This window comes from Amblyomma mixtum, chromosome 8, assembly GCF_055824585.1.
Source record: "Amblyomma mixtum isolate Tamu chromosome 8, ASM5582458v1, whole genome shotgun sequence".
Classification (NCBI taxonomy): Eukaryota; Metazoa; Arthropoda; class Arachnida; order Ixodida; family Ixodidae; genus Amblyomma; species Amblyomma mixtum.
Genome location: NC_143019.1, coordinates 23,966,280 through 23,986,013, shown reverse-complemented (window position 1 = coordinate 23,986,013; position 19,734 = coordinate 23,966,280). Strand labels below are relative to the sequence as shown.

Below are 19,734 nucleotides of genomic sequence, written 5' to 3'. Positions count from 1 at the left end.
TTTCGAATAAAAATCATTCGTGAGTCTGCGCTTGCTATGTTAAACTTGTCGTCCTCGTCTGTGTGTGCGCAGTACCCTTTGTTGATAATGATTGACCAACGCGCCCGACAACGCACTCTCGCAAAATAACGTCCCTAACATTATTGGCAGAACTCTCGTGCTCGTATTGCTTGGCTGAATTAATGATGACCAGGCCGCTTTATGAAATATAAATCCCTGTAACCAGCCCAAATTTTCTCGTTCAGAAAGTCCGGAGCGAGTATAAACGGCCCAGAAATGTTTGTGACGTCGCAAATGGAGAGTCGCCCGCACAAGGCAAAAATTGTTCCAAACTGAGGTGAAAAAAAATTTCGAACATTAAAATAGATTTGCATTGAAACAAAAGCTCACATAGCTGAGAAATATGTCACAAAAGGTCAGGAGGCTGAGATTGAGATTATGCAGTAAATGTTCAGTTAAAGTATAAGTGAATGTCTGTAACTCCACTAGTTTCCGGTGCAGTGGCGCATCGCTTAACCACTGCACCACTGCGTCAGGAGTAGTATGAGGGCTCCCATGGATTTATCCGCGGCGGCCGAATTTCGATGAAGGCGAAATTATAGAGGCCCGTGTACTGTGCGATGTCAGCGCACGTTAAAGAACCCCAGGTGGTGGAAATTTCCGGAGCCCTTCACTACGGCATCTCTCATAGCCTGGGTCGCTTTGGGACTTTAGACCCCATAAACCAAACCATGAATAGCTACTGAGCAGAAAATGCCCAATTCCGCATAAATGGACATTAACTCATTAACTATCGCGTCAAACCCTTAACGCGGAGCTTAAGTATCAACTCCAATTTTTTTCTCAGCAGTGAAACTGTGATAAAGCCCCCGCCTTTTAGAGTATTACGGAAGGGGCCGAACGCAGTCGCTGTGTGACGCTATGAACAGAGCGAGCGCTCAGTGTCCTTGACGGCTGGGAGCTCGGCAGAGTCAGGGGGGGGGGGGTAGCGTGCGTCGATTTTTAATCAGATCCGGAAAGTCCGATTGCATGCGACTTATGCGCGAGAACAATGGAGCTTTGATCGCCACTGTGTCGGCGCCGTGGCTTAGTTGGTTAAAGCGCCTGTCTAGTAAACAGGAGATCGTGAGTTCGAATCTCACCGGTGCCTCGACCGTTGCTTTTTTTTAATCAAAATAAGAGTAGTCGGGCTAATGACCTTTAATGCTAAATAGGCACTTCATTTCCTGTTTTCGAACCTATTTTTCTCCTGTTCATTCCTACGGCAAGGGTCTGTTCGCACATTTCCCCTGCTATGTCCCCAGTTATAAGATATCTTCTTTCACATCCTTAGGCGACTACAAACCAACGCATACCCAACGCCAGCTAAGTTACACCACTGGTACCCTACACTATACTCTTCGCAGTGCCCACACTGTGGAGAGGTATCTAACCTCTGAGTTTGAGTTGAGTTGAGTTGCTGTAACTACAGGTGGAATTAGTCTTGCTTATTCTGCCGGCAATTGCTCCAACGTAGCTTCACTTATATGTTAATAATATCCTAAAACCGGTCAGATCTGCCCCGCTATGCACACAGTCGCTTATAATAGAACATAGGCCACTTCCGCAGTCACCATCTATGCACACATTTACTCACAGCGCAACATTATCCACTCCAGAAGTCACCGTCTGTACACATATTCGGTCACAGTAGAACATAGTCCATTGCAGAGCCACCATACATGCAACTAACCTCTACCCCATGGTGTGGGCATGCCAATTTAATCCCTTAGTTGACCCCATTCCCAACCCCTCGGAGGAGCAGTGGGAGGCTATTCTGCTCAGCGATGATCCTGACCGTCAGCACTGGCTGGTGGGGAGGGCCAGCGCAGCAGCAATAACCAGTGGACTACCGGACTAGGCGGCACACCCACATGTTATGAGAATATTCAGTGAATAAAGATGTTTTCAATCAATCAATCAATCAATCAATCAATCAATCAATCAATCAATCAATCAATCAATCAATCAATCAATCAATCAATCAATCGATCGATCGATCGACGCACTTATGTAGATAGCTACGTTAAACTAGACTGGTCATAAGCTGCTCGCCAACCAGATCGCATATCGATACCAGAAATGTGTTTTTTTTTTGTCTTTCCGGAGTACAAACCACGTCTGGCGAGCCACACTTATAGCCCTGCGCGAAAGCTTCGCAGAATCCTGTGGCGTAAAAACACCAGTCACGCTATTGCGCAACTACAGCTGAGCGCAGAAAGGCGAAAAATTGTGTTCTGTTGAAACGCGGAGTTCGCAACTGATTGTGGCTTTATAATGCTGCACATTTAATGAAAAAAAGCTTTTTTTTAAATGCGAAAGCATTAATAGTCCCATTACGTGAAAAGCCGCCAGTGTGTGTGTGTGTGTGTGTGTGTGTGTGTGTGCAGAAAAGATAGTACAGAAAATCTCAGCGATGGCAAGAAAATTAGAGTGGCGTCATCAAGCTGCCGTATGACGCACGCTCCGAACACCGCCACTTCAGACAATCATATACATAATGCCGTTTGCCTACATATATGTATACCCGTCTCTGGCCACCTTTCATGTGGCACCAGTTTTCCCCAACAACACTGGTACCAAAATTATGACGCAACCATACGTCGTACAGCATTCCAGGGGGTGTCATGAGCGTGCAGGTGTGTGTGTGTGGGGGGGGGGGGGTCGAGGAGAAAGAGCGCGTGGGCGAAAAGCCATCTTGATGTTGTTTTGGAGATGGTAGGAGGTAGGGTTTTCCAACGTCGTAAAAACTGGAGGGGAGGGGGGGGGGGGGCGGATACGGCGTGAGAATAAATAAGAACTAATGAGAAACTGGCGACCTAACGCTGCAGTAGATAAGATCGTCTATTGTCATCGCGTTGCAATGAAACAAAAAAGTAGTGCAAAAACAGAACGGAAAGGCACCGGTGAGATTCGAACTCACGATCTCCTGTTTACTAGACAGGCGCTTTAACCAACTAAGCCACGGCGCCGCCCGATAATGCACAACGGTGAGCTCTTCTGGAGCTTCTCTCGGATATAGTTCGACTTTGCGTACCTAATTAATATTCTGTGCACGTCGACTCCGCACCTCGCCGAGCATACCTGCCCCTTTCTAGCTTGGCAGTCTACCATTGTTGAGTGAACAAAAAAAAAAGAACTCTCACTCCCTTGAGATCTTCCGCACGGCGTGGTTCTGATGCCCACCTAGAGGCAGTCGGTCATTTCGTCTTTCTTTCCTTCGATACCTCCTCGCCCACATTTTATGTACCACGTGACATGGTCATGCACTGGGATTTCTTTCACATTTTTTTTTTACTTCTTGAGAGTTTTACATCGAAGGGGCAAAGCTGCTCTTCTGGACTTTCCTGCCCCTTTTTGCACTTTTCCCATAGACGGGCAAGGGGGGCCAGGTCAGTTCGAAGCGCTTTACCGCAGCTGAGTTGACTTGAAAAAAAATTTAAGCTTCATTTTCTAATTCAGCGTACAATAATATATCGTCGGATTATTTGATACCGGAACTTACGCGCTGCTTTTATGTATTAAATTTTTTATTTAATTGTCGAATACTTTGGCATTTGGTCCATTCTGGAGGGCCGTAATAGTCCATGCACAGACAACAAGCATGTGCTATGATCAATTTCAGAAAAAAAGAAACAAACGATAGTAAGTCGTTACACGAAAATGAGCTTAACGTATGAGAGATTGACGTTACAGTTATCTTTTTTTTTTAATTCAAGCACCTGCCATATGCCGGCGCTGAAACTCATCTCACCGCGCGCGCCTGTACCGCAAACTTTTGTCTTCCACGGGCTTCCTATGCCACTTGACGCAGCTTCAATTCTTCGGCATTCTGAGATGTGGCGAAATTCGAACGCTGACTTTAAGCTGGAGACAGTGCCATATCAGTAGATTACGGACACCTATACTTGCGGAAAAACATGTCTAGCCGCTGACTATAACTCTTAAGAAGCGGTAAACCACCTGTCCGAGCAGACAGAGATAAAGAGTCGCGATAAGGTTGAAGAACAAGAAGACAGGATGTTGCTGCCATGCAAGACACTCCCAGAAACTTTAAGCGCAAGCGGGCCGTGGGTTTGAGACCCCCGCTGATAGCTTTTGTTCTGTGTGATGAAAATTGCTTTTGAGGGAAAGGAAGACGCACAAATTAGGTAGTTTGAGAGTAGAGGGAGCCTATCGATTACGGGGAGAGGGGAATAGCGGGGCGCCAGTGCATGTACAATAGGATCGATAGGGTCTCCGTATTCTGAAACTCACTAAATATAGGGAGTTTTAGAATGCGGAGGCCCTATTGATGAAGGAAATAGCGGGTTGCAAATGCGCATGCGCAAAATAGCAGCGCTCCGGTATTCTAAAACTCCCTACTGTCTTACTGCTGGGGGGGGGGTGGGGGGGGGCGGAATCTGACTGTGCGGCCTGCTCGTGCCCCCCCCCCCCCCCCCCATCCCCGCCACCGAATACAGGCCGGTGTGGTTTCGGCTGCTAGGCTTTGTTTCGGTGCAGCGCACAGCGGTGCGATAGAGCCGCCGGAACCCACTCTAGGGGTTGCGAATCCCCAGGAAAGGGTGCAGCAGTCTTTCCGCGATATTGTGAGCGTGTCGCGCCCACGATGCCTGTTGCCCTAGTGGGGAGGCAGGTCCGAACTCTGGGTACGGACTGGGCACGTGGAATCCGGCTAAAAAAGCAGAATTGGCGGCTAGAACGACTTGTTTGCTTTTTGGCGTGGTCGCCCCTGTAGACACGGTCCTGACTTAGGCGTTTTTCCGTTCGGCGCGATCGCCTCGGTAGACGCGGTCATTTCAAATGTCAAAATTAAAGCCACACGGTTCCCTCTCGGTACGAGGGCGTACCACTCAGCTGCGGACGCGTTGGTTTCCGATTCCGAAGAGCTCGGTGCCTCGCGGGGGTATGCGGCTGGGCGAACCAAGCTTGAGTTTTGGGGAAGTCGCCCTTAGGCCCGAAAACACGAAAAGTGATGGAGTTAGTAGCCCATTCGGGAGGCCAGTAAACCCCGAAACTTGGGAAAGCCCGGCGGTTATACTGAGCAGCGGTTAGTAGACCTGACGAAATCGCAGGGAGACATCGAGCGTGTTATCTTGTGGTAGCATGCGATGAGAACTGCGGACATCAATTGAGACTCCAGGCAAATGTAGGAGTCTCACATATATGTCAGGGTCGATCGCCTGTGGAGCGTCGTTTGTGAAAACCGCGAAAGGGTTCCCGCTGTGTGTGCGACTGCCTTGGAGTAAGAGCCGAAGCACCGAACGAGTGGTGTGAAAACTCCGTCATCTTAGTACTGTGGGACGGTCGGGGTGGCGGAACCTGGCTTGGGGGAGGGGATCCTTGTCGAACCCCTGTAGGTTTCCCTGTATAAGACGGTCGGAGATCCCGGCAAAACGTACTATGTGGTGTGGGAGTGCGCTCGACGCCGAGGGCCCATTATTGGCGGAGCTGAGTGCTCGCCCTCTAAGGAGGTCTGAAAAGGAGCTCAGGATCAATCAAATATGGACAAAAACCCTGCTGTCCCCAATCCCACCCAGTTCCCACAACCCAAACCATTTTCCAACTTCCCATTCCTACAGCCCAATCCTTCCTGCTACTTCACTGGGAAGATTAGGGGAGTCTTCCCGGGCCCGCTTCCCCGGCTGTGGGTCGCTAAAGTAGCTTTTTCCCCTTTTATTTTACCTTTCCACCTACGGGTGTAAAAAATTCGCTGTGGCTTAGCTTGGTTAAGCCCGGTAATTGCGAAAACAATATCCGTACCTACGCCATGGTACAGCTGGCAGTGTAGCTGGTGGTGGTGCTTGTGGTTAGACTTGTGGTGATGCATCGGTTATACAATCCAATCCAATCCCATCGCATCCAATCCAATCCATTCCAATGCAACCCAATCCAATGCAACCCACTACAATCCAATTCAATCTAATCCACTCTTATCCAATCCAATCCAATGTAATCTCTAATCTAATCCAATCCAATCCAATCGAGTCCAGGCCAGTCCAATCCAATCTAATCTAATCCAATCTAATGCAGTCAAGGTCAAATGAAGGTCAATGGTGGTCACCGCCGCGGCACGGCAAAGGCGTGAAAGTGCAAGTAGTATTGCTTTCGCAATAAAATTACAAGTTGCCCATCGGCCTATTCTTTTATTTTCGAATCGGGTTAAGCCTGTTGTACGTATGTGGTGCAGGCAGGGGCTTATTATTTTTATTTCCTTTTAGGTCGCCCCATACTAATCAATGTCTTACTACTCGGTGGATACCTCCACTGCGACGAAAGGGAAGGGAGGAAGGTGGAAGTGGAAGAAGGAAGAGAGAAAGAGGTGTCGTAGTAGAAGGCTTCGGAATGATTTCGACCAATAGCTGATCTTTAACGGGCGCTGACATCGCTCAGCACACGGGCGCCTCTTGCGCCTCTCCTCCATAGAAAACTTCCAGTGGTTCGAACCGTGAAACCCCGCCTCAAAAGAGGCTGCTGTCGCACTGCTCAGTCATGCTGGGTCTTAACTGTTGTTTTGCTAGCATTACATTACATGGCTCATTGGTCGTGTCACTGACGACGCTGTGCTGGATAAAATTTGTAATTTTTTTTTTTAATACGTAGTGCGATATCGATAGACGCTAGGCAATGTACGACCATGCGTTCGAAACCCGTCACCCAGTTGAATGGTTTAACTCGACAAAGTCAGCCCAGATGGGGCTGACGGCTTCTTTATTATTATTATTATTATTATTTCTACGTGAACAATTTGGCAGTGAGCTGGGCCCGAATTACGGAACGATCACGATCTCAAAACAATCACAAAACGGTCAAAAAGCGCCGCTGCTATTGGTCGACACTAATTTACCGGACGTATCGATCAATAGTTCTGCTAATTGATCCGTTTGTGATATGTTCGTGGTATGATCTTTCCTTAATTCAGCCCCTGATATAATTGTTGTCTGTATCCACTTGTTTTGTGTTGAAATCCGGCAATAAAGAAAAAAAGAGTATTTTGCATGGCTCTGGCGCAACAAAAATATAGCATCTCTTTTTGAACATGGGTTAGGTGGTTCGATTACCTGGTTTTGGATGCCACACTCTTTATCTGGCATTTGAAACAAAAATTTCTGGCAAAACATTGACGAGCCATGCCTATTGACGAGTACTCCAGGGTTGGTATTACAATTCGTTAGCCACTTCTACGTGATTTCTCTGCGGAGTACAAGGCCACATTCTGTATCGGCCGCATTTCAAAACAGCGCTATATCCGGTACAGCAGCTAGTCAGGTGTCAATTTCGGCAATCGTTTGCATGACCTAATAAAATTCTCAAGTAGACAGACGCGGCTATTATCGCTAAAACTTATTCAAATGGCAGTCTGGATAAATCTGCTTGGACACCATGCCAAACAGCGCTTGACGACGAGCAGCATTCCGAGAGAGAGAGAGAGAGAGAGAGAGAGAGAGGGAGAAGCCCTTTAATGGAAAAGCACGGAATTCAGCCGGCGTCTAAAAATCGGTGGAATGCTACTCTGCGTGGGGAAGGGAATTTGGAGATAAAGGCAGAAGGAGAGCAGTACGGAAAGGATAAAATAAAACAGTAAAAGGGGGAGAAGGTAAAATGCGGCCATTCATCATCATCGTCATCAGTCTGACTACGACCACTGAAAGGCAAAGGCACCTCCCATGTCTCTCCAATTAACCCTGTCCTCTGCCAGTTGCGGCCATCGTGTCCCCGCAAACTTCTTAATCTCATCCGCCCACCTATCTTTTTGCCGCCCCCTGCTACGCTTGCCTTCTCTTGGAATCCACTCCGTTACCCTTAAGGAGCAGCGGTTATCTTGCCTTCGCATTACATGCCCAGTCCAAGCTCATTTCTTCCTCTTGATTTCGACTAGGATGTCATTAACCCGCGACTGTTCCCTCACCCACTCCGCCCGCTTCCGACCTCTTAATGCTACAACTATCGTTTTTCTTTCCATAGCTCGCTGCGTTGTCCTTTACTTAAGCTGAACCCTTTTTGTTCGCCTCCACGTTTCTGCCCCATAGGTGAGTAGCGATGAGATGCAGCTGTTGTAGACTTTTCTTTTGCAGTTCGCAGTACGGTCATTAAATGCGAACTAAGGTGCATCGGCCATTAATGATGTAACGTATGAAATGGTGAAGTGCATTGTCCGACAAATGAGGTAACAAAGTTCACTGCATGAAGAATGTATGAGGATAGCATGCAAGGTGAAATCAGAGCTTGTCAAGATGTCCAGTGTCCTCTAATTATGCAAACAAAAATTTTATTGCATGTCTCATTGCCTAGGAAGGCTAAGGGACCTAAAACACTGTCCATTGTTGGAGGCCCTGGGAAGAGCTTCTCCATGTATTGTTCACAGTACGCACACTCGCCAGCATATGCAGGGCACTCAAGCAGGGTATGTTCCACAGTTTCGATCGAGCAGCAGTTTTCACAAAGCGGACTGTTCATTGGACCGAAAAGGAATCGCAAGCCGTTTGTAAATGCAGCGTTCAGGCGAAGTCGGTGATGTAGGAGCATTGCGAATATGAGTAAACCGCGCAAAAATCAGGACTGCGTGACGGCATCCGGCATTCCCCTTGCTTGACTGCACTTTTCCATGACGCTGCGATGTAGTCGTAATTAAATCTACCACGCGCTCTGATTTCATTGTGACATTCATCTAAGAACAATGACGCCGGCAGCACTGTATGCATTATGACAACAGACGCATGAATGACGTCATTATGACGCCAGAGTGATGAGATGTTGCAAGGCACTACCTGTGATTTCGTGTCTCTAAGGTTTCCAAGTATGAGCAAGGCGTTTCGTAAGTTCTAACGTAATCGCGCATATCTGAATTAACACTGCAGGACTCGATTACAGGCTAACCGTCGCGGTGGCTTTAGCGTTCGGTTCCTGAACTCAAGGACGTGCGATCGAAAATGCCTGTGTTATCTGCGATGCCTGCACACGGCCGCAGGTGGTCGAAATTAATCCGGCGCTTTCCATTACGGAGCCCCCCCCCCCCCCCCCCCCCCCTCCCACAGCCCGCGTGCAGTTTCAGGACCTTATATCACACGCAACACCCCCGTTATGGGCTAGCTTCCAATTCATTCAGCTCACTGCAAGTCTGAACTCGAAGAGGCCTACGTTTTCAAAACTGCGCTTCGAAGTTAGGGTCAGTATCCATCGTCAGAAAGCAGAACTGCGAAAGACAGAGTTGGCATCAACCAATGAGGAGCGAGTTCGCAAAACCGTTTGCCTCAAAGCGCATTGTGATTGGTTGACGCCCTGGCACTGACCAACGGCTACAGCCAAGGCGCCTAGAAATGACGCGAAATGCTCTAACGTGCGATATGGCAGGGGAATCCATCACTTCGAGCAGCTTGACACGAGCTACAACTTCTGCAATGCTGCACAGTTTTAACGAGCGGGTTAGCTACGTTATTTGTTGTCGCCCTTCTTGGTCATTCACATCGGATGTGCCGTAGCGAGTGCGATGGCGACCATAACAATGCGTCTGTTGGGGAGGGGGCGCAAGTCAGCCGTTAAATCGGCTGATATGAGTAAAATATTCTGTCGCATACGTAATATGATGTTGCAAACACAGCACGACTGGTAACGCTAGCGGTGCGCGTCGATGATTTCGCGGAACATTTGTTCCTTCCAACGTCGCTCATATCCGGCGCTTACTGTGAAGAGACTTCGTTTCGTGATGCCAGGGAAATCCGTCATAACGTGCGCAGAACGCACAGAGTGTATGTAGCTCCAAGTCATGCGCGTCAACTGCAGCTACTGTGCGACGAACAAAAGCAGAGTGCTTCACCCGCTTGTGTTACACACCGCAGTGAGATACCTATAGGGCCGCACTGCTTGTGAGCGACGGCAAGGTACTCTGCCTGCAACGATCCGACCACTGACGACGTCGCAGTGACTCCCAGCTAGGCATTTTCGGCCGTTTTGTCATTGTTGTCGACAGCGCCTAAAGCTCGAGCACATCCATCGTAAAGTAACGAATGTGATCGTTAATGTGATAGAGATCTACGATCACCGCCTGAAAGTGGCCGACAAGCGAATACCACACCACCAAAGTGACTTTCGCAAGCCATCAATCTCCTGCCGGCCTTCGAGTGATGAAGACCTTTGCTCGCCTCGCACTTCTTGCGGTCATCGCCTCTGCTGTACCCTGGACAGCCACCAAAGCCAAGAAAGAGAGCCAAGCAAGCTGCGAGCCGGATCCAAGTTCGAGCAACATCGGGGATCGGGCGCTGTGCCCCTACACTCGCACCCTGGACAAGGACCCGTCTCGCTTCCCCCCAGAGATCGCCACTGTGCACTGCAACTGCGTCGAATCGCTGTGCGGAGACATGGGTGACTTCCGCTGTCATGAGGTGAAGGAGAAGCTCCTGGTCAACTACCCGGCTAAGGGTCGCAACTCGAGCGTCGAGGTGACCACGGCTTGCATCTGTGTGGCCAGTAAGAGCATGCTGGGGTCTCCGACTCAGACCCGAGTCCGTATGAACACTGCACGCAACGGGTGAAGTAGTGTGTCAAGTTGAACAGGACGTGTCGCTTCGATGGAGTGTTCGAAAGAGGTGCAATGACTGCTCTTGCAACCGTGTCCATCATTCTCGGATAAAAAATTTTGAATTTTGGAAAACTGAAAGGTACTGTATAGAAATATTGAAGATAATAGTACATTCTTCTTGTATGTAGTAAAATATTTCTTTTATAGTGTTTCCATCGCTCGCGTCGAGCAATTAAGATTCCCCTAGAAAACCAATGGGAAACGCTTTTGACGACAGCAAAACCGTTAATTGCAAAAAATTGAAGCCTCCCGACGGGAGATCTCCGGATGTATTGAATGTTACAGTGAAATCTTACGATATACAAAGAAACTGCGTTCATAAGCTCTGTGCTGTTCAAAACTACTTTTGTCCAAAATTGTTAGGTATTGAAAGCAGCGGTTCAGCTCTCGTAGTTCTCGTACTGGTATGTTTTCTGAGGGGTCAAAAACCACTAATCTCAGTGCTGTGCTCGTCTACTGAGCCGGAGTACCCGGGTTTGAGCCCGGCCGCGGCGGCCGCGTTTCGATTGAGGCGAAACGCAAATGGCGCCCGAGTCTGTGTGATGCCAGGGGAGGTTAAATAATTATTAACCCTAAATCGTTATATAGCTTATTGCCAACGAAACCCGGCGTCGGCGTTGACCAGGAGCAGTAGTCCCAAAACCCCAGATTACGTCACTTCGATATCAAAAGAAAAATAAAATTTCTTGCGAAGGTGCAAGGAATTGAATCCAGAACTTTAATATTGCGATGTCCGAATGTAAGACGTCTGGCCATCTCCGTCCGGACTCCTCCTCCCCTTATATGACTTGGATTAGATACGGTGTAGTTATGTCGCTGCTGCTTTCTTTAAAGAGTTCTGTGGAGCCACTGGGTTTCTTTCTCACACTTGTGAATGTCAAGCACAAGAACTCTCAGCTCGTCCACATCTTTGAGTTTTGAGCGTGACACTTAGTCGCACCAGCCGCGGTGACTCAGTGGATATATATTGTTTTCGTTTACTGATCTCGAGGTCGAGGGATGAAATCTCGACCGCCACGGCCGCACTTCGACGGAGGGGAAATGGAGAAACACTGGTATGCTATGAGATGTCAGCGCACGTTATAGAACCCCAGGTGGTCTAAACTAATCCGGAGCCCTTCACTACAGCGTGCCTCGTTAAACCCCACATTTCATGCAATTGCAATTTTAATTGCTGGTTGCTTTCCTCCGTTTTTTGTTAATCAAGTGAATGTAGTCGGACCTTGGTGGCAAGAGTTCTGGGCCTGTTTCGCGGACGTACACTTCCATGTGAATAGAGGTTCCGCGTCTCTAGGTGTTCTTGAAGAGACCACATTGTGATATCATCTACGTAAATCACGAACTGCAAGGTATTTCAACTAATTTCGACGCTAGTGATGACTACTATATAAATAGTAAAGGAGTTTCTATTAAACCCGATGGTACTAATCTAAGGTGCACTAATTAGTGATTTGTTGTCCATTTAGGCGAAAAAAGGATTTCCTATATTTCAGCAGGTCATGTACAACTCATCATGGGGGTACAGCTCGAAGAAGACGAAGGACAAAGCAAGTAGACTGCACAGACGAGCACCGACTCGAAGCTGACTTTTTTTATTGAAAGGAGCAATTATTATTCCAGAGAATTATTACAAACTCGCCCAGCTGTCCATCCTTCTTCATGTACAACTTTAGTAATCCGTAAGTGAATGACCGCAGCTTTTATATCCTCAAGGCACTTTCGCCAGGTCCGTCGCCACCAATGTGTCTACAAGATGGCCATGAGGCGGCAAATGTATGACGTATTCAACCAGTGCAGCCAATCCAGTTTCGTGTATAAGCTTGTCCGAAACCCAATCTGTCATGAATGTTGCTTTAGCTCGTTTTCTAGCCGCCATAACAAGCACATGGCAGTCATTTTCTCATAAGTTTTACACATTGTTGGCGTGTTGTGAGAGGCCGTAATGACTGTGTGTTGGTACGAGTTTCCCACCTTTCGGAATCGGGACCCCGGCCGAGAGTTTTCAGCGTAGTAGAATTTCCCTTCGTTGTCATACCTCATTTGCTACACCCGAAATGTCATTAATAGTTTATCCTTCCTGGTTCTTAAAGACTTCGTACGAAATGTTACTATTACCGGTGTTGTTATTCAGTTCAATTTATAGAATCGCTCCAAACTGATTAATAGTTATGATGTAATTCATGTCTTGTCTACATCGTATTTTGTCTACGGCAGCTCCGGATGCCTTGAATGGTTTGGGAAGAAAAGGATTGCTGGCTGACCTGCATACTCCCAAGGCATGAGAAGAAGAACGAGCCAGACACCCTAGGAGTGATCTTTGATCAGCCGCCCCTTTTTCCACGCGTCTCAATGTCCTCACCCCTCTCTTCGTTCCTATGCCTAAGCTACGCAACAGTCAGTGCACATCCTATGGGCCTGTTGGTTTTCGTGACGATGTGTTTCAGCCATTAGTTATTTGACTGAATGAACGGCTCAGGATGTCGAGTAGACTGTATCTCCGCCTGTTTTCGACGTTTCCAGGGCATTTTTTTTTGCCCTCCATCTAACGGGAGTTGTATAGAATGAGTAGGTTAAGTTGGCTGTTCCTCGCTTTCTGTTGTGTCAGTGTAATTTATTTAACACCCTATTTAACACCTCCTTGTTGTTTTAACTCTCTACATCGTCTGGAATCTACTTAAAGAAAAAAAAACATTTATTCAGGCAAAAATTTTGAAGGCTTAGTAGAAGAATGCGACTGTGTTTCAGACTGCTGCGGAAGGGGGTCAGCTACCATTATTGTGTCACGCCACATAATGGAAAATAGAGCGCAGAGCGCTCGGCGCCAAGTAACTCGGCAAGATCCGGTAGTAGCGTGTACTGAATATAAATTAGGTCAAGGAAGTCTAATGATATACGATTTATGCTTTAAATGAATGGAGCTTCGCTGCATTCCTCGGCGGCGCCGTGGCTTAGTTGGTTAAAGCGCCTGTCTAGTAAACAGGAGATCGTGAGTTCGAATCTCACCGGTGCCTGCGCCTGTTTTTTAGTTTCCAGCAAATTTATAGCGATACACAAAAACTAGGCTTTCCTCCTCTTTGTTATTTCTCGTTTGACGGTGCACTGAAATGCTGCCCTGGATTTCACGACAAGCTATGCGTAAAAAAACGGCAGTGTGTTGCTTTAGATATGTTTATATTTTAATGCTTTGTCTTAATCGCCGTCGGCTTGCGACGGTATCTCACTTTCTGTTCGCCATATTGACAAATTATCAGTCATATGCTAGGTCGCTCTGGAAAGATAGCAATCACGCGATACCGCTTTTGCGGTGTTCGAAACTGCTGGCGGTTTACGGTACACGAGGTTTAATGCCCCAAGGGACTCGGGCTATGAGGAACGTCGTGGTGGAGGGCTCCGGATAATTTAGACCACCCGGAGTTCTTTAACGTGCATTGACATCGCACGGTACTCGACCCTCTAGCATTTCGCCTCCATCGAAATGCATGGGACCACCGCGGCCAGGATCGAACCCGAGACTGCTAGCGACGGCGCAGTCCTGCTATCTGTGAAATTCGAAGTAACGGACATTCGTATTCCTACGAGATTTGAGTGGGCGGCCTAAGTGCAGCTTCAGGACGTTAAACTTCCCATGTCATACCGTACCGTATTACCCAGTACCGTACCGCACCGAACCATGCCATGCCATTTCATACTGGAGCATGCATGGTATGACAGCGCATTGTATTGATCATTCAGTAATATTATAAATTGATCAACACCACAAAATAAATAAATTAATTAAATATCCGCTGTGCGCCTTGGTTTTTGTGGCTGTTTACTTCTCTCATGGTATTGTAAGTAAGGTATGTTATGGAATGATGAAATAACACCTTACCATACCACACCATGCGCTGTCATACCATACCAAGCCATGCCTTGCCGTGCCATAAATACTATACCATGCCGTACCGTACCCTGCCATGCCATAACATGTACTGTAATATAATACATACGCTGTAGCATAACATACTATATCGTGCCGCGATATACCATACCATGCTACATCATACTACACCATGAGCTCCAGTATCATACACTTCATGCCTTACCATACCGCACCGAACCGTATAATACCATACTATGTTCTGCCATACCACCTATGCTATATGCTATACCATACCATACCAAACATACCACACCATAGCATACCGTACCATGCCCTACCACCCTGTCTTACCGTACCGCACTGTAACACACCACTCCATTACATACCAAACATACGGTACCGTACCATACTAGTCATGCTCTGCCATACCAGGCCATACAATGCCATACCTTACAATACCACACCATACCATACCGCATATTATTATACCACACAAAACCATTCCATACTGTACCATGCTTATGCCATGCCATAACATCTGCCATGAAATACCATACCAAACATGCCATAGTGCATGTAATACCGTGCCGTATTATGTCATCCCAACCATGTCCTACCGTACCATATCGTACTGTACCATACCATACCATACCATACCATACCATACCATACCATACAATACCGTGTCTTACCTTACCGAACATATAATTCTTTACCGTACCATATAATGCTGTGCCATTCTGTACCGTACCGAACATACCGTGTCATAACACCGTAGTGTCCCGTACCGTGCTGCATCATGCCGTACCAACCATGTCCTACCATACCATATCGTACTGTACCATACCACACCATTCAATACCGTGTCGTACCTTACCGAACATATAATTCTTTACCGTACCATATAATGCTGTGCCATTCTGTACCGTACCGAACATACCGTGTCATGACACCTAGTGTCCCGTACCGTGCTGCATCATGCCGTACCAACCATGCCCTACCATACCACACCATATCACGCCGTAACTTACCATACCAAGCCAAAAAATCCATACCGTACCATATATTATGCAGTACCATTCCTTACCGTAGAATACTTCACCGACTCTGTCGCTGCCATGCCTGCTGTCGCGGGGTATGAAACAAGATGAATGGACATGCAAAAAAATGAATTTCGATCCCACAGAAGTGTGGTTAAGTAGGTCTGCTCTGGTTGCAAGTTGTTACGGTGTGGTATGGTAGGGCATGGTTGGTACGGCATGATGCAGCATGGTACGGCACACTACGGTGTTATGACACGGTATGCTCAGTACGGTACAGAATGGCACAGCATTATAAAAAACAACGGGAAGGCACCGGTGAGATTCGAACTCACGATCTCCTGTTTACTAGACAGGCGCTTTAACCAACTAAGCCACGGCGCCGACACGGTAATGCACAACGGTGAGCTCTTCCGGAGCATCTCTCGGATATAGTTCGACTTGCCGCACCTAATTAATGTTCTGTGCACACTGGCACCGGACCCTGCCGAGTTACGTTGAGCCAAGGACACTGCGCTCGCCAGGTCTCTACAGCGTGACGCAATGATGGCTGTCGGCCTCTTTTGCAATCCTCGGGAAGCGTTCACGCTTTTGAGGAATCTGCGAGTTTCGTTTACCGTCGTCTTTTTGGTGCACACTTTTGCTTCTTGCTGACACGGGTGGTAGAGAGAACGAAGAGTGAAATGCCCACGGCCACCGTTAAGCCCGTCGAATGCAGATGGAAGTTGAGATGAACAGAATAAAAAGAAAACTAGTGTAATTATGTTAATACGAGCTCAAAGAAGAATGCTAGCGATGCAACTATAAGTTTGGAAGTAATTTACGATACATGTATATACATTTCTAAATACAAACACGATTTAGCTTCTAAAAAACGCTATTTCCGATCTGAAGACTCTCACTTCAATAAGATAAGCTCTCCTGGCTTCTCCCTATAGATATATTAATAGGCAGGAGCGAAGTAATATTGAAGGACTATTGTTGGTCACCATCGGTGTCTCCAACACTAGGAAAACGTGCTTAATTGCTGATGGCCTTTTTCTTACTCTCACTTCAATCGCAGACAGAACGAGAAAGAATATTTGAATGCTGAGAGAGGCGGGACAGAGCCAAATAATGAAAAAAAAAAAATCTAAAAACGAAAGAAAAAGGCCGCAAGCAATTAAGCACATTTTATAGCGGTGGAGACAGCGATGGTGACCAAACAATAGTCCTTCAATATTACTTCGCTACTGCCTATAATTATTACTATAAGGAGAAGCCAGGAGAGCTTATCTCATTGTACTCATCTACCATCATCGGTCAATTAGTTACGGTTTCCGAAACACTAAGGAAAGCGGGGAGCGAACATAACAAATGGATTTAAACCTGTCGCGCGACCTCCGCGACTCGCCATTCTGAATCCGCCTTAAATTTAAGCTTCACCATAAAAATAGGGTTGCCTGAATGTAATATGCATGCACCTTATATTTTTTTCATCTATTACTCTATTTGGGACGTCAGTTGTGGGAATATGTTTTTTTTTTTTGCATTTGACACATGGCGCATATAAAAACAATGTACCAGGAGAAACGTAGTCAAAAGAAAAAAAAAGGAATGCGACAGCTATGAAACCATCTGACGGCTCCGAATATCTTTTCCTCTAATCAAATTTTATCGCTTATGATGATCATCGCATTTCATTTTTTCCATCTCTTTTTCTGGTTTGTGTACAAGTCTATGGCATGTTGCATTAAACACCATGCACTGCATTGCAAAATACTGTGCCTGCCAAAACAACACAGAAATAGAAAGGACAGAAGAACGGTGAATGAGCGGTGGGAATGAATGCTGTCCAGTTCGAACTCGAGAGTTTAGCAGGAGCTGACCGGAAGGGCAAGAACGTATGCAAGGTACAATGGACTCCTGGAACAGGCAGAGGGACAACCGCCTGTTTTAGCTTCAAGTAAAATCTTTCCATCATCATCATCGGTTCCAGCCACGCGAACCCTACCTCGTGCGCTCGCGCGAGCGTGGCTTGAAGAACAAGAAGCAGAAGATCATCAAGCGCAACGGCCGGCCATGTCGACGCCCAAGGATCGCTCGAAGGTTTCTCGCAGGAGCCGTGGCCACAAGTCTTCCATATCAGAGGGCGGCGGGAAACGGCGGTCTTCAGCGCCCGCTGACGATGCCGGCCGGAGGGTCAGCAAAAGCGACGCCGCCCAAGATGGCGGACGCGTACGCGGCGACGTCGCGGCCCTCTCCAAGCCCACCTCAGCCCCGCCTGATGCGCCGCCGTCGCCAAAACCTGAGGACATTCCCGCGGGTTCGAACCCCCTCCCGCCAGCTTCGTACTCATTGGAACAACCTAAGGACGCTGCCGCCGTCTCGGGCCAGGACTTGCCACCTCTTGCATCTCCGTCTGAACAGCCTGGGGACGTAGCCGTGGTCTCGAACGAGGTCCTTCCGCAGGCTGTACCCTCATCGGAACAACCTCACGACAACGCCGTGGCCCCTAACCAGGGCTCACCGCCACCGGTTGTGTCCCCGCCGCAACAGCCTGAAGACGTTACCGCGGTCCCCAACCTGGTCCCGCCACAAACTACGTCCGCAGCTCAGCAGCCTGAGGACGTCTCCGCAACTCCCGTTCCCAGCCGGCCGTTCGGCGCATCCTCACCGAAGCCTGGCGACGGCGACCCTGCGGTTCCCGCTGGACCCGACTTTCTACCAGCGTTGCCAGTGCCATCTGTACCGGTAGGTGCGGTTTCGTTCGGGTTGCTTGTAAAGCACTGTGGTGCATCGTTGTAGTGACCCGAGGCGGGTCTAATCAAGGAGGCTCTGGCTAAGCCTTTCGGATCGAGTTACTTAAGGGGAAAATCTGAACATGCGTGGCGGTTCGTGGTAGAAGCGCTACAAGGGAGGAAAGAGCCCTATGGTAGTCAAGATTTTAAGGCGCCCCCTCACTAACCGGCGTCTATTTTCATGCTTGCAAGATTCGACAAACACGAAACGCAAAAAAAAAAAACTCCAAAAGCACAGCGAAGTCGTTGGCCTTCTCTCAACGCATATAGGCTTAACGGTTACCCAGATATATATCGTAGTGGTGCCATGACCTTTATCGAGCTGTTTCGATTCTTTACCCGAATGAAACTGGTATACTCCACTGCTCCTCAGTTTTCGTGAAAAGAGGTAGGGGTTATAGAATCGTGTTAGTTTGTGCAACTTTTACAGTCAACGCCATTATGATGAGATTCATAGTGCTTCGATTGACCAAGAACGATAAAAGTTTTTAAGTGTGCCTCTCGCCCTTAAAAAGGGGCCATGAAGGGCGGGTGGACAAATTATCCATGCAGCCATGTTCGTGTAATGTTTCGCTGTAAGGCATCATGTAAGGCTTCGCTGCTCAGCCATGTAGTGGGGCTCTTGTGTTATAAATCAACTCAGGAATGAAGACAAGAGTTCCTTTCACCTTCAAGAGCACTGCCGGTCTGGCAATGCAAACCGTGCCGTGTACTCCGCGCTCCAGAAGCAGACCCAGCGGCCTGTATAAGGCTGTACTTTGCTCATCTTTTTTGCGAAATGAAAGCTGCGGTTGAACACGTTGTTCGAAGAGGTTCATTCAGATGTTCTCGCAATCATATCAATCCTGATTGTAGCGTTTTGAGCAATATGAAAGAGAGCAAAGTTTGATCATTCATATATTGATTAATCTATAACTATGTGTGACAAGCATGTGTTTTTTTTTGTTTTATAACTAGTTTTTCTCTTCGCGTGTCATATCCAAAACTCAAGCTCAAATTCACCGAAGAAATAACCAGAAAATTTGCAGTTTTGTGCAAAGCGTTTGTTCCCTTTTATACTTCTCCCGACTGTACGCTCCTTCCTTTATATCTTATAGCTCTACCTGTTATTCTGTGTTTTAGACGATGCACTGTACAGTCGTGAGCAAAAGTGGAGAGATCGGCGCTTCGGCGGCGGGAGCAGTTGCGGGGCCGCCCCACGGCGCTGCTATCTCGCCGCGCTCGCTCGCTGCGAGAGTGCCTCGAGTGACGACAAACTTCCCCCTCGCTCTCGCGCGGGGAAGCGAGAGCGAGGGGGAAGCGAGGGGGGTTCACCAGCAGAGTAGCCGAAATCCGCACTAGGAATTTATCAGTCGTGATAAACACCCGCGCGAGAGCGAGGCGGAAGTTTGTCGTCACTCGAGGCACTCTCGCAGCGAGCGAGCGCGGCGAGATAGC

The 19,734-nt window shown here is 47.8% G+C and overlaps 1 protein-coding gene and 4 non-coding genes across 5 annotated transcripts; 3 read left to right on the top strand and 2 right to left on the bottom strand.

The window, feature by feature from the left end:
* The first annotated feature begins 1,076 nt into the window (after positions 1–1,076).
* On the top strand, positions 1,077–1,150 carry TRNAT-AGU (transfer RNA threonine (anticodon AGU)). The gene has a single exon. It is a non-coding gene; the product is annotated as a tRNA-Thr (tRNA).
* Positions 1,151–2,937: 1,787 nt separating this feature from the next.
* Positions 2,938–3,011, bottom strand: TRNAT-AGU (transfer RNA threonine (anticodon AGU)). Its single transcript has one exon. It is a non-coding gene; the product is annotated as a tRNA-Thr (tRNA).
* A 6,401-nt stretch (positions 3,012–9,412) lies between these two features.
* LOC149331711 (uncharacterized) lies at positions 9,413–11,036 on the top strand. The gene has a single exon (XM_089555554.1). The coding sequence runs from the start codon at positions 10,161–10,163 to the stop codon at positions 10,566–10,568; it is 408 nt and encodes a 135-aa protein (XP_089411680.1). The 5' UTR covers positions 9,413–10,160; the 3' UTR covers positions 10,569–11,036.
* A 2,516-nt stretch (positions 11,037–13,552) lies between these two features.
* Positions 13,553–13,626, top strand: TRNAT-AGU (transfer RNA threonine (anticodon AGU)). Its single transcript has one exon. It is a non-coding gene; the product is annotated as a tRNA-Thr (tRNA).
* Positions 13,627–15,827: 2,201 nt separating this feature from the next.
* On the bottom strand, positions 15,828–15,901 carry TRNAT-AGU (transfer RNA threonine (anticodon AGU)). Its single transcript has one exon. It is a non-coding gene; the product is annotated as a tRNA-Thr (tRNA).
* Between the last annotated feature and the right edge of the window lie 3,833 nt (positions 15,902–19,734).

What these genes read in the sequence shown, in the direction of transcription:
- LOC149331711 (XM_089555554.1), top strand. Translation starts at nt 10,161, where the DNA reads ATGAAGACCTTTGCTCGCCTCGCACTTCTTGCGGTCATCGCCTCTGCT.